The sequence below is a fragment of the Borostomias antarcticus genome (assembly GCF_949987555.1).
Source record: "Borostomias antarcticus genome assembly, chromosome: 7".
In the NCBI taxonomy this organism is placed as follows: domain Eukaryota; kingdom Metazoa; phylum Chordata; class Actinopteri; order Stomiiformes; family Stomiidae; genus Borostomias; species Borostomias antarcticus.
In genome coordinates this window covers 11,442,169-11,457,831 of record NC_140240.1, presented here as the reverse complement: position 1 = coordinate 11,457,831, position 15,663 = coordinate 11,442,169, and the positions used below count along the sequence as shown (strand labels likewise).

The 15,663-nt window shown below is 41.3% G+C and overlaps 1 protein-coding gene across 1 annotated transcript; it reads right to left on the bottom strand.

Annotated features, from left to right (window-relative positions):
• Positions 1-1,977: 1,977 nt before the first annotated feature.
• LOC311311585 (immunoglobulin-like and fibronectin type III domain-containing protein 1) lies at positions 1,978-15,128 on the bottom strand (the record flags this gene model as incomplete). Its single annotated transcript, XM_084441335.1, has 21 exons — positions 1,978-1,982; positions 2,092-2,412; positions 3,093-3,389; positions 3,532-3,724; positions 3,815-3,894; positions 4,093-4,221; positions 4,414-4,593; positions 4,714-5,013; positions 5,141-5,434; positions 5,561-5,702; positions 5,790-5,905; positions 9,474-9,767; positions 9,960-10,232; positions 10,415-10,583; positions 11,167-11,280; positions 11,479-11,671; positions 11,776-11,854; positions 12,114-12,213; positions 12,418-12,557; positions 12,769-12,891; positions 15,083-15,128. 21 exons carry the CDS (start codon positions 15,126-15,128, stop codon positions 1,978-1,980), a joined length of 3,588 nt encoding a protein of 1,195 aa, XP_084297461.1.
• Positions 15,129-15,663: the final 535 nt, after the last annotated feature.

Here is a 15,663-nt window from a genome sequence, read left to right as displayed (position 1 = left end):
TTTATTGCCACGGATGAGACGGGGTGGTGGGCGATTGGGAGGTTGGGGCGTCACACCCTTTCTCCGATACATTTCATCGCTCTCCACATATAGCATTCGGTCAACACGTCCAAACTGACCCAAATATTGTGAAGATCGAGCTGACGATGTAGCGAATGTTTATGATAGTGACTTGCGAACAACCCAGTAGGTGGGTTTGATACATATATATAGAATGGCTTTGGCATTCCATCAGAATGATAAAAAACATGGCAAGTTCCATCAGTGCATTCCATTAGTATTATGACAGATAATACACAGTCCCCCACTGCTAAGTCCCTCTGATTTATGGCTGCTCAATAGCCATGTAATGACCTGCTGCGTGCAGTGGGCAAAGCATTTACCCAGTGGCTCTGGACGTACTGCTACATGGGATCTCCAGTAATACCATTGCTCTGGTATGCACTTTATTGTTCTGTAAAAATGAACATGAGACATCAAGAAGCATCAAGTCCAACACTGACAGATTATTCCCCGGGAAAGTGGACCGATGCCATTCGGTGACTCATATGGACTAGGCTTGACCTTATAAAATGATGCTGCTCTCTCGGCCTAGCAGCGGGTGGTGCCCCTACGAGGGGTTCAGTTTCAGGCCGGCATGACATGCCCAGACAGCTTGAATAGCGCCAATGGCCACTCTGCCCTCATAAATGGCAAGGCTGTGACCCACCGGCGGGAAGATCTTAAAGCACGCGTGGAGAACAATCACAAACATCACCTTCTGACCTGACAAGGCTAGGAGAGCACTAGTCTACACTATCTCCATCAACCTGTGGACCACATACTTTATAAACACCTGCTCACTTGAAATATTAATAAAACAGTCCTCCAACCCCAATGATTCAATACATGCATAGATTGTAGATGGATAACTGGAGAGTATCATTATACTCTTTCTAAATCAATGGCTATCTGCTTGTGAATCAATCACTTGATTAAAGATGACGCTTTAGTTGCTGAGCGCCTCTCTTCTGTTGGTACTGGAAACATGTCTGTAAAGCTTTAGCACGAGACGTGAAGCAGGTTAACCAAATTCTGACACATGGACAGTAATCCCCTATAAAAGTGTAAGTAATGTGAACTCTTTGGAGTGTAAGATCTCCAGGATCATATAATGACTGTAGCTCAGTTCAGCAGGCACAGTACGGTACTGTATGTAATGGTTCCTACTGTCAACCACTGATGTCAGCACACCTCAGTACCTAGCAAACCATATGGAGTTTTCCTAATATGGTTATTATCGAGATGTGATGTGGACTAGTTCTATATTTGCACTTTTTGGTCATCAGGGGATTATGGTCCTCTCAAATATGATTTATTGGTGGTGGATATTGCTAGTGGATATTTTTGGAAATGTAGTAAAAATGTACACTTGACATACTGTACCGGTTTAATGTAAGCGTTGAACTTTTCATGATGACGTGCGTTTGAATGCTTCATGTTATAGGAGTCCAGAATTACTGGACCCATGCTGAGTAAGGGGCCATTGATACTGCAATATGAAACAATATTGCTGCTGTAAATAACAATATCATTTTCTTAAATGTTAAGATCTGGTGCCTGTGTGTCAGTCATTCTGAGGTTGTCATGCCAGTATGTTGAGAAATACACAAATAGACTTAACGATAAAAGCAGAATATAAGACGCAATGCCAGAATGCCAATCGATCATATTTTATTGAAGTTGTTCAAAATGTATGTGCTACTTTTTCTAAGAAACATGCATGCATGGGTTTAACTAAATCTATACAATATAATAGAACAGATGACATTTCTACATAGCGATACAGTGCTGTACTGTAGGTTACTCATATACAACATACAGTACACCATGACACACTAAAAACATGTTCAACTTCATTAAAGTCAAAGATCTTTCTCCAAAATATACCTATGAGAATGGGGAGCCAATGTGCATAAAACAAACCTTCAGGCTGCTTCAATCTGTGAAAGACAGTGAAATAAAGCCACATTAAGGTATTTAAAAAATCTCAAAACACATCAATTTCAATTCCATGTAGAGTATTTATACTGTATATCTGTTGGGTCTCACCTTTAACCACAAGTTTGGTGGAACACTCTGCCTGGCCCAAGGAGTTCACAGCCACCACTCTGTACTCCCCACTGTCCTTGGATCTGACCCTGAGGATGTATATGGAGCACACGCCGTAGGCGTTGGTGATGTAGTAGTTGCTGTCTGAGTTGATGCAGGTGTCGTTGAGGTACCACATGACACTGGGCGAGGGGCAGCCCCGGACAGCACAGGTCATGTAGAGCTTATAGCCCTTCGGAGGGGTGTGAATCTTCAGTGGAACCAGGATGGATGGGGGTCTCTCAAAGTTGACTTCCACCACGGGGTTTGTCGTCACTGCAACTGCAGTAGATAGACAAGTTAAAATTGTAGAGTTATTCTTTACTGATTCATTATATCGCTGGATTCTAAGATATCTCGGGCTTTATGTGAACTCACTTATTTTTCTTTATTTAGGGTCAAGTCGAGACAAAGTTCCGATTTTATACAATTCTTAAAGGACAATGCTCGTTTTTGACAACCTGGACCTTATTTACGACATATTATAAGATGTTTGACTCACCGAGATCACTTTGGTGTAGTTCGGAGGCATGTAGAATAAATTTAAAATCCAGCGCGAGCCAGTATATCCATGTAATGGCGGTGGTACATACAGCATAGTATTACATCATATTACAGAGGCATGTGAAAAACAACACAACAGGCCTATGCTCTATGTAAGCACAACTAGCGATTCATCAAGACAGATTGATGAAAACAACCGTTTCGCGGCAGAAAATAGATTTTTAGAAACTGCATTCTAAGTGCCCCGACCACTGCCATTACATGGATATACTGGCTCGCGCTGGATTTAAAATTTCTTCTACATGCCTCCGAACTACATCAAAGTGATCTCGGTGAGTCAAACGTCTTATAATATGTCGTAAATAAGGTCCAGGTTGTCAAAAACGAGCATTGTCCTTTAAATGTTACTATCATACATATAAAACAGACTTGAGCCCTTGGACCTGGTCCGATCTTACCTCTGTTGCTGTTGATACCCCAGGTCGGGGACTGGGAGGGCTCGGAGAGTCCCATGTCGTTCTTGGCGAAGACGCGGAAGTGGTACTCTCTTCCCGACAGGATGTTATTGGCTGTATATACGTTGCAGAAGAGGCGGTCTGCCACCGTGTGCCACATCCTGGTGTTGGAGTTGTGCTCAGCCACCATGTAGTGCAGCCGGTCATCCAGCTCCTCGTCTGGAGAGGGGGCCCAGGAGACAACCACTTTACCATGAACAGTCTGCTCCAGCTCCACAGGGCCTGGGCTCTTCGGTTCATCTAACCACCACATGGTAAGGGGGGAGATTGTAAGAGGACAGTTGATGGAGAGCTTGCTGTATTTTTCCACCGATTCTTACATTGCAATGAGAGGACAAAAGGTAGAAAATGGAAAATGCACATGCCAAGGATATATCCTCACCTGTGACCCTGACCTCGATGTCAAAAGTTGCTTCGCCAACTGAGTTCTTGGCCTTGATTGTGAAGATCCCTGAGTCTAAGCGTTTGGTTGAGGGGATGACCAGCTGGGACATTCCCTCAGTGTTAATAATGTTTATCCATGGAGATACAGGTGTGTCGTCCTTCAGCCAAGTGATGCTTGGTGGGGGCTCAGCCTGGAGATAGGATTCATAAAGGTAGTGGGTGATTATCCTTATTGGGGGAATCGGGTAGGTGCTTACTTCTGTGGATGGATGTTATTTTACCTCATAACTGATTTTGATTCTCAGTGAATTTCCTGCTCTGATCACCATGAAGTCCTCTGGATCTTTGAAACGAGGCTTTACTAGATAACCCACACAAAAGAATAACATTGAGACTGGAAACTTTTTAGGAATTGTCCACATTCCTTACAACCTTGTAGGGAGAACGTTTAGGTGAGTGGACTTTTATTAATGTCCTCAGAGAGAACTTGAATGTCATCAGAGTCTATTTGTGTTGCAGTATACAGGAGGTAGAATGTAGTTTTCTCATGAAGACTTACTGTTGGGATTCTTTGCACACACCATGGCAGAGGGTGGACTTGGATCTCCAGCTCCTGATTCATTGATTGCAGACACCCTGAATTCATACTCACCCCCCTCACTGACATCTCTTACTGCATACTTCTCTCCTAAAGGTGAAGTGAATTACAACAAGCAGGCTTTGTGCCAAGTCTTCAGTGGAATGTTTAGTGGAATGAGCGAAAACCGGATAATGTCAACATTGTAGACATTTCAAGACATTTAACATCTCATGGTACTTTGTTCTATGTACGAGACGATCTGTTATAAGTTCTGTTTCACATTTAGTGTGATGTGCAAACCTTCAATGGGCTCATTGACTGGGTTCAAGGCAATCCACTGATTAGTGTCCTTCTTTTGCTTCTCCAGCTGGTAGCCAATGACTATGGTCCCAAACGTTTCAGTTGGTGGCGTCCATGTCAGCTTGATGCAGGTCTTGGAGACGCTAACCACTTTGGGGGCACCAGGTGGACCAGGGAATACTAATGGATGATGACAAATGTAATGCAAGGAGATGAGAGGCATTCATTTACAGAGGATGAGTTTCCTAGAAGCTTCATTTCACATAGAGGAACGGGAGGATGGCCTCTGATCAACCTTACCCAATGCTCCAGCCATAATGTCCCCTCTCTCTAGAGCGTCACTTAGTCCCTCAGGGTTCTCAGCGTAGATCCGGTAGATGTACTTCTTGCCGTGAACCACGTTCCGGTCCCTGTAGATGGTCTTGTCGGCGGTGATGTCCCCCAGCTTCTGCCACAGGTTCTGACCCATTTGTTGGCGTTCAATAATGTAGTGCGTCACTGGGGAGCCACCGTCATCCTTGGGAGGGTTCCACTTCAGCTCGATGACTGAGGAGGTGCTGTCCACCAGCTCTACTGGACCCTCTGGTGGGCCCGGCTTGTCTGAAACCCAGGTATTTAATAGCACAAAATGACTGTTCTTTCAATCAAGTTAGTTCAATCAATGCAATTGTGATCGCGATCGTATGGGGAGGAAGAGGGGACCAATGTCACAGAATTGCCATCTTACCAAGGACTATAAGGCGAGATTTAGCCTCCACTGACCCAAATGGGTTTTTGAGTTGGATAGTGATTTCTCCAGAGTCTGTTCGCAGGCAGTCCCTGAACATCAGTCGGCTGTGGTTCGCCTCCTTCACTATCTTCACCCCTCCACCGTCCTTCAGCTCGGAGCCCTCCCTGAACCACTTCACCTCCAGGGAATCCTGGGGCGCGTAAGGCATCTTGAACATTGCATTCTGGCCCACTTTCACTATTACCGGCTTTGAAAACTTATGGAGGTCATCAGGATCAAATTCAGGCACATCTAAGATGTGGAGAAACATACAGACATGTTAAATGAATGCTCTGGAGTTGGGCATATAAAACTATGTATCTGACCATTAACCCCGCACAACAAAAACTGATCATTGAGAAGGAAATCGAGACACACCTCCAACAGTGACGTTTGCTGATGTTTTGCATCCATCTGCTTCAAAATGGTACAGTCCAGTATCATCGTCTCTGCTCTTCTGAATGATCAGATTGTGACTGGTTCCATCCTTGGTTAAAGACAAGCCATCTCTGGATGACAACTGGAAAAACAAATACATGATACTAGGTCAATATATATCATGCTTCCATAAAGTATCAATCTTAGTATGATTATAACTGATATATACCTTCCCACCATCTTTGAACCAGGCCCCATCACAGTCGCTGCTCATCTTAACCACCAGCTCAGCTGGCTGGGCCCGAATAACATACATATCAGAGAGCCCACTGGTGATGTGAGGACCTACTGTACAGAGCACAATACACGTCGTTAACACCTCATTATAGGTGAGAACAGATAACAGATAGTGAATGTTCTGTACACACACTCAACATTTTGTATTTGTTTCTGATATTACACATTGGCACTCTCACATGACCACATGCATATGACTGCATATGCATGGTACAGTTGGTGCTCTCCATGTAGCTACGTACATCATGTTAAGCAAAATGTATTAGGTGCCTTATACTGTACATATTAAACTTACTTTATAATTCACTCTTAATTATCTTAAACATAATGACATTCTTTTACTGTAAAATCATGATGAACACATCATGTATCTGATAATTAGGATGGTTCAAATATCGGGTCAGTGTATATCTGTTCATGAGGTGTTGTATGATAAACAGTTCCCCAGTAAGGGTTCAGCAACATGGACACCGAATGGCCGACACATATTTAGATCCAGCTTTTACATACATGTCACTGACATAGCCTTATTTTGTTATGAGAGTTTAATACAAAGCGTTTGACAATTCTTCCTTTCATACAGAATTTAGTTAGAGACATTCCAAATGAATGAGCAACCATGGTCATTTTATTATTTGATATTTACCATCTGTCTTACCACTATCTCCACCTGAGGGAATTACGACAGTTTCATCATTACTAGACTAGTCATTATTGGACTGACCTGTCAGTGACGACAACCAAATACCTGTCATTCTTAAAACCTTATACCTGATGAATTTAAGGAACATTTTATTTGTCATGTTATTACACACATGACACAATAAGAACACTGTGGTTTATTATCCCTTACTTACTGTATTAATAATAGATTTGGATTAGATCAAGCAGTGAAGTCTAGAATTTTAGATACTCATACTACACAGTGTGTTTTCCCACAAGGAATTATACATTATCAGGATTATGAATAATATTCATACCAAATATGTTAAAGGTAGTTTTAAACAGAGTAAATCTAGGTATGGATGTTTAGATCACAAGTTATACAGATACAGTAAGTATTCCACTAATTCCTTATGTCGATGCCACAACACACTTAAGAAACACTTAGACTCTTTACTATCAAAACCAACTGATTAATTAGTTAAATTTATTCAATTGTTTAGTTAGAGGCATTCCAAATGAGTGTTTCTCTAAAACACCATGGTTATTTGATGCTTAACATCTGTGTTACCACCATCTCCACTTGGGGGAATGACAACAGTTCCATCAGTACTGGACTGGTCATTATTGGACTGACCTGTCAGTGACAGCAATCAAGTACCTGTCATTCTTAAAACCTTATACCACTGATGAATTTCACATAATTTATAGACCTACTGTATACAAATATGTTTTAAGCAACATGTGTCATGTTATTACACAAAATAAGAACATTGTGATTTATTACCAATAGTTAGGACTCAGATTCAAATTACAGTAGACCAAGCAATGGAGTCTAGAATTTTTGATGTTCATCCTACCCAGTATATTATCTCACAGGGAATTATATGTTATCAGGGTTATGAATATGCATTCCAAATATGTTAAAGGTAGTACATCTATGTTTGTATATTTAGTTACAGTAAATAAGTGAAAGGTTATACAGATACATGTACAGATACAGTATACAGTATCACTTCACTACAGTAATTCCGAAGTTATGTTGAAGATGCCACAACACACTTATTAAAAACTTAGACTCTTTAGATTAATTCAATTGTTTAGTGAGAGGCATTTCTAATGAGTGTTTCTCTAAAACACCATGGTTATTTGATTCTTGATGTCTTACCACCATCTCCACTTGGGGGAATGACAACAGTTCCATCAGTACTGGACTGGTCATTATTGGACTGACCTGTCAGTGACAGCAATCAAGTACCTGTCATTCTTAAAACCTTATACCACTGATTAATTTCACATCATTTATAGACCTATACAAATGTGTTTTGAACATTTGTCATGTTATAACACAATATATCAACAACAACATAACAACAACACAAGAACATAGTGATTTATGATTGTTAGTTAGCATTCAGATTTGGATCAGATCAAGCAGTGAAGTCTAGAATTTTAGATGCTCATACTACACCGTGTGTTTTCCCACAGGGAATTATACATTATCAGGGTTATGAATAATATGCATACCAAATATATTAAAGGTAGTTTTAAACTGAGTAAATCTATATATGGGTGTTTAGTTAGAAATAAGTAAAACGTTATTCAGATATGTTTGCAGATACAGTATACAGTAAGTACTTCACTAATTCCTAAAAGTTGCAGTATGTTGACGATGCTTAATAAACACTTCAAAACTAACTGATTTACTAGTTCAATGTATTAGTTTGTTTTATTGACTGCTTGTTAAATCACTCAGTATTATTTCAGTATTGTTATTGAAAATGGGGCATTTTTAATCTCTTACCACTCCCTGAATCCCCAACCTCCAGTCTTGCTCTCTCATTATCTGCTCAGTAATCAATTACAGTTAATGTAGAGGCCATTCATGCATATAAGGAGGACTCCTTCCCATAATGTAATTTGCAAGTCCTCATAATCATCTTAGCTCTTTTCCTTATGTGTATATATTGACATAAAATATTGAAACTAATGAAATGTGAAATGAACAATTTGGACCACTTTCCACAGTGAAGCTGTGTTAAAGATAATTATAAAAGGCAATATTTTAGTCACACATTTTAAGTACTAAAGGCACTGCTGTTGTTGCATATGTTGTGCAAAAAATGATTGCAACACAAAAGATGCTAAAAGCACGACACACTGATATGCTACAAAATACAGACTACAAAAGCCTGTGTTGCCTTCACTGAGTTTGTTTGAAGTGTAAAATGAGAATTGAGAATCCTCAAGCTCAAAACCAATCACTTGTCATGCTGAAGTGACTGGTTAGCCCAGTGATGACTGGCAAAAGCTGATAAGCAAGCAGCGCAGAGTATGCAAAATGTAAGGATATATATATATATATATATATATATATAAATCTGTCTGTTCGGTGGTGAGTAAACACACAGCGTCAAAGCCATTGGATTTCAAATGGCTTCCATATTTGACGCGGTATCCATGCCGAAGATAGGCACATCCTTTGCCGTCTCTTACCAACCATCTTATTGATTACTTCAACAACCTGTGGGTCCAGCTCTATACTCACTGACGAAACGACAACTTCATCTGACAGTCCTATTGATCATCACAACCAATCAGTGACTGCCATATAAAACAATGCAGCAGCATCATATCATGCCACATGTGATATCAGGATAAAGCAACATTGAAAGGACATAAGTTGAATATAGGACTGATACAGTCCATACCCTGTATTGCATGGAAAAGGGAAAAACCAAAGCCAATGTGGGTTATGCAAGATTGTCCTAACTTAAATTATTATAATCAGCAACAAGTATGTGACACATAATTGTATATGTTAGTTTCAGGACTCCAGAATTGATGAATGTTCTATTAATTCTAATTGACGAAACCATCAGTAATAGACATTTGTCTAGAATGGCTACCTAAACATATACTTTGTCTGGTGGTACCACTGCTCTTATTTTACCTGGTGTGGGTGGAGGAGGAGCGTCTTCTGGTTTTTCAACCTCAGTAGGGGCTTGAGGAGGAGGAGGAGGAGGAGGAGGAGGAGGAGAAGCGGAGGCAGCTGCAGACTCAGGCTGGGGTTCTGGTGCTTTCTCTGGTGCTTTCTCGGCTGTTTTCACCTGCTCCAGCCGCACCGCCCTGTCCTTCACCAGCTTCTCCTGCTGCTCCTGGGCTATCTTCTCCAGGTCAAGTCCAGCCCCACCGGCCTTCGTTGCCTTCCTGGCTGTCTTTTTCCCCTGTTGGACACTTTTGTCAGCTGAACAAAGACACGAGTGACACAGCAGACAGAAACAAGGTGTCGGATCACAGAAGGATTAATAAGAAAGACAGTTACAGAAGAGAAACATATCTCTCAGAATTTTTTCAACATGTAGCTGTCTATTATGATCAAAAATCACAATCACCTTATTTTCTTTTTGAATGAATGGCACAGTATGAAAAGGCTTACGTTCAACAATGAGCCAAGCGTTGCAAGATTTGATTCCGGCCACGGCTGCGTAGATACCCTTGTCCACAACCATGCAGTCTTGCACTACAAGCCTGTGGATCAGCTTGTCCTCGGACACCTGGATGTCATACTTGTCCCCTTGCTCCAGTGGCAAATTCTTGCCCACCCACATGATCTTAAAGAAGGGGTTTGACAGGACACACTCAAAGACAGCATCCTCTCTCTCCAACGCCTTCACTTCCTGGAGTTTGACAAGGAAGTCCACCACGGGAACTGAAAAACATCATCAACGATGTGGTTCAACAACGCATAATGATACCTGAATATGTATAATTCATATTTCCTTCTTGAGTTAAATAAGAATGAAAGAAAAGTATGTTACCTAATGCATTACCTATCAAACTGAATGAGATGTTAGCTAAATACTCTATGTAAGATAGCGGCAGAGATCTTACTCTTGAAGTCAGTGGAGAACATATTGACATCCTCAACATCCAATTGGTACAGTCCAGCATCATCTGGCATGAGATCCTTGATGCTAAAAACATATTTTCTTCCGCTTTGGTTGAGTTTGTGTTTCATTGTATCTCCTATATCCTTGCTGTATGGGATCATCACTCCATCCTGTGGGTCAAAAACACAATGAAAATGTCGCTTGAGGGAGACCTTGGACCTCGAGGGGTCTTTAATTCACCACACAGCAAGTAACGCATAACACAACACACACATGCAATCAGGGGTCGCCGATGGAAAGGGTTATCTGCATTTATCCCATCCAAAACCATCCTCCAGGGGCAGCCAGGAGCAGTGGGCAGCCTTCGTTCATGGCAGTCCAGGTCTTGGTCGGGGACCGGACTGAAGAGCAACCGTTCTTCTGCATGTTTTTCATATTGGGCTCTTTCAGGAGGAAACCGTTGCGAACACGGTGAGAACATGCAAACTCCTCACAGAAAGGCCCGGAGACCTTCTTGCTGTGAGGCGACAGTACTAGCTATTGTGCCACCATGCTGCACGTGAGCGATTTTGGGGTTCAGGGTCTTGCTCAAGGACACTACGGCACACTCCGGAAGTTGGGATCGAACCGGGGACCTTATGATCCCCAGCCTGCCACTCTATCTCCCGAGATACATGCAGCCCCATTAAACATGAATGTTAATCGCTGCAGCCGAATTGTACAGTCGACCGGTTAGACGTCCTTTAGTCTAACCTTGTATATGAAGATTCTGCTGCTAGGGTCAATGAGGTCCAGGTCGATTTCAAAGGATGCAGTGCCATCTGCGTTGACCTTAATAGGCTTCAGATTAGACCGGTTTCTGACGAACTGGATGAAGAAGTTGCATTTGAATGGAATGGAATTGACAATGAATGGAAAGTACATCCCTTAGATTGCCATACATATATTCAAGTTTATATTGTGTATTATACGAAACTTCTCATAATGCTGTGAATTGGAATATTTAAGTTTCATGCATATCTTACAGGGACGTTTTATGAAAACATCACATTTAAATGAATGAACCTTTGCTTGCTCTTCCTCCCTCTCCTTCTTTATCTCATTCAGTTTCTTCAGCATCCAGCGGAAGTTGGTGACTCCATATTCCAGACAGATGCGCTCATAGTCTTTCTTGTCTGCGCTCAGCAAGATCTCCCAGAACTTGGGATCTATCTCTCCATCTTTTCTCTGAGGTTGCTCCGATTTGGGTCGGATTTTACTGGTGTGAAAGTAAACTATTTCAACATTCATGAAACACAAAGTTCTACTAAGAAAACAAATACATAACATAAATAATACTGTAACAACGTAAGACTGGAATACCTTTTTCTCTTCAATGCAGTCTTGAAGTCTGTTCCCTCAGCGCCTGATGCTGCCTTAGCCTTGGCCTTTTTGTATCCAACTGAGAACACAAAGGAAGATATTTGTCTGCCTATATTGTAGGTACTGTAGGCAGGTAGGTAGTACTTTATTGATTCCCAGAGGATCATAAACAAACATACACAACATGTGCACAGTTTAGGACACAGATTGAAAACCCTGTCTTGTTTATCAAATTGGTTACAGATAATACTGCTTAATTGTGTAACGTGGATGGACAATGATCGTAAATGATCATATCCACTTGCTCTACTGCATTCATCTGTAACTAGTCTCCTTACCTTCAATGACATTGAGGACGACAGTGACAATTGCTTTTCCAAACTCATTTCTCGCATGGCATTTGTACGTATCTGCTTGGTCTGGTGAAACATTTGCCATCTAATAAAACAATGGCAGGCATACTGGTGATTTCTGGAGGGTCAACACAAGTTTGCCATGCAACTGTTTTTCATTGTAAAATGCATTTAGAGGAACATTAATAGTAACTAACAGTGGCCTACAGTACTGCATGCTAAATAGAACATGTTATACAGTAGGCTATGACATTGGTCATAATGTGTGATAATGTGCTTCAGGACTTGCCTCAAATGTATGTTCATTAGCAAGAGGGTCATATTTTGATTGGTATCTTGATGTGTCTGACACGTCTCCGTTGTTTCTGGACCATGTCACTGTTGGCTGTGGTTCTCCTATAACAATGGCCTTAAAGAAAGCTAATTTCCCTAAAGAAAATATTACAAAAAAACAAGTGAATATCAGGTAATTCATGACATGATTTGTACACATGAGCTAGCACCGAGTCCACAGACAATATATTGCTTGCAAATACAGTATAGGCAAATGATGATGCCTATAGCCCCATTAGTTACCAGCAGCAAGTGTGGTGTGTGACTGTTGATAAATATGACATGTAGACCTGTATAAACAACTTACCTTCTTGAATAGTCAAAGAGATTGGCTTGCGGGTGAAGTCAGGATGGCTCTTTCCCTCTGGGATTTCCTCCACAAACTGTGTGATCATAACCCCGGGGACTTTAGATCGCTTCTTGATTCTCACTGGTAACAGTAGATTACAGATTGTTAGACAGTCTTAATGATTGAATGAAACAGCAACCGTTTTTATTTTATTCAGTTTTAAAATGCTGGCATTCTTTTTCATCTTTATTTTAATAAATCACATCAATCATGCATTAACACAATACTATCATTCTAATATATATTAAAATGTTTCATGTTATTGAGTGATTTATTTCTTATACATGTTGAATTACTTCTTAGCTTTAATTCTTGGACCGCTTTAACACATGCATCCATGCCGACACTTTGGGCAGCTAATGGTGTGAACAGATGCATGTAAAACAACTCCACACATGTGAAAACGTACGCTATGATATGCAACAACCCGCTGGGCATACAATTACCCTTCATGCCTCAGGGGTGACACAAAAAACCCTCAAGACCTCTCTGGTTCTTCCCCCTCAACCTACCTTTACCATCCGAACTCTCTGCAACAGGACCTGCTATAGGAACATTTTGGGGGGCACACACACAGCACAGCAGGGGGTCAGCAGGGCGTTAAAATAGCAAAATTGACTGAATGAACAGAGTATTCTTTAGGAAGCTGCCTACAGACATAAACTCACATGTTTAGACACAAAAGCAGAAAAACAACCCAAAGTCAGACTGACACCAAAACTATACTTGACATTTGAAGCTGAAGATCATGGAGACACAGTGAGGGTCAATAGACACTGATCATCAATATACTCATCGATGAGCACATTGTTGACAAACACAGGCATGCATCAGTATTGTTTGCTACATATTTTCCGATGTTGGAACTAAACAATGGGTAGGATCTCTCTTCAAAGTATGCGGCCCAATTTGATTAATTTCTATTTATGCAGATATAGTGAGCATGTCCAGGGCCACGTAGCTCAGGAGGTAGAGCGGCCGGCTGTGGATCGCAAGGTCCCCGGTTCGATCCCAACCTGACTGTGCTGAAGTGTCCTTGAGCAAGACGCTGAACCCCCCAAATTGCTCACGTGCGGCACGGTAGCTCAGTACCTAGTACAGTCATCTCACAGCAAGAAGGTTCTGGGCCTTTCTGTGCGGAGTTTGCATGTTGAAGAATTTCATCAGTCACTTCTGTCACTCCGTGTGTGTTTCGGTGTTGACGCCCCATAACGGCGTGTTGTGTGCAACCACTGTATGACAATAAAAGTTGTTTTGTTTACTGTAGATGCTTGGGCTTAGCATGCACGGCAGCTGGGGAAGATTCTGCTGGTACAAGGGTGCCACAAGGCCATTCTCTCAGTAAAGGAAGGGATCAGGTGGGTGGATGTTCAGTAGCAGAGGTGGTTCGGAACTGGAATTCAAACCCCTTGGCAACGCTGAGGCAGGTTGAAAATACTATAATGGTTCATGGACAGGGATCTTGTGTTGGTTGTGTTGTTTTTATCATGTTTGATTGAGTGATTTCAGCATCTATCTTTCTCTAAACCCTTGATACTGTGGCACTGTGATTGAATAGTTATTGATTTGTTGCTGTGTTATGCCTCATTTCCCAACTGACAAGTCAACCAGTAAATTTATACTTTTTTGGGGAGAAAAAACAGTTCTTCATATTCCTCTATGACATGTTCTGTCTCTCTCTTCTATGTTCTGCTGTCATCCTCAATGTTTGATGTCTGGCAGTATTTACCTTCTTCTATGAAGCCATTGACATTGGAAGGCAGCCTACTACATACTGGGCCCTTCCTTGTCATTTAATTACGTTGTAGTTATTGTTCGCTTACTTTTGATTGTTTTAATATTGTGTAGCCTACCCTTGGACATTGGATTACCTTTTTTTCCAAAATCATAACCTAACAGTAGGATAGCAGTATCCAAAGGATAGGATGTGTGGCTGACTGATTGTCAAGCTGTTTCTTTAAGGTAGTTAATCATTAAACATGGGAAGACTACAGTAGACAGGGTGCAGGGACTAGACAGGACAGAGGACAGTGCAATACAAAGATGAAGTATACGTCTAATAAAAACAATAAACTACTAGACACTATGATACATTCAAAACCGAGCATACACCCATTGGTGGAATAAATTCAACCAAAGATTTTGATCACAGCAAAACTGGTGATGAAGATTGAGGCCTCAACTGAGAGTAAATAGTGCAGTTCCTCTTCTGGGTGCTGCTGTATTTTCACATTGCCTTGGCCTGGACCTGGAAAACCAGATGTCATCTTACCTTGGCCAGAGGCCGTCTGGTCCGACACTCGAGATTTTTTAAACATCTTGGAAGTTTTGCTCCCTGGATGAATTCAGCACTTTCAGTTTCTTCAGCTATAATGAATGAAGAAAGAGAGATAGATAAATACAGTAGATAGATAGATAGACAGACAGACAGACAGACAGACAGACAGATAGATAGATAGATAGATAGATAGATACTTTATTAATCCCCTTGGGGAAATTATATGTATCTAATAGCTCACGGCACAGCACAACATAGAACGACACAGCAATACACAACACAACAAGAAACAGACGGCAAATTGAGGATCATAGGGTGGCAGTAGGGCCAAATAAACATAGTCATAGGAAGGCGATTGAGAATGGTACTTGATGTGCTCTACTTGATACACAGTACATTCAAACCATCTGAAAATAATATACATTTGACTTTAGCTCATGGCCCCTGGCAACTGACTGACTTTGATTTAACTGCACAAGTTTTTTTAGTTCCACATGTGATGACTGAAACATGACCATCTGTAACTTGTGTGTCATGCTGCAATAAGTCATTCCTGTTCGCTGACTGTTCTCTAC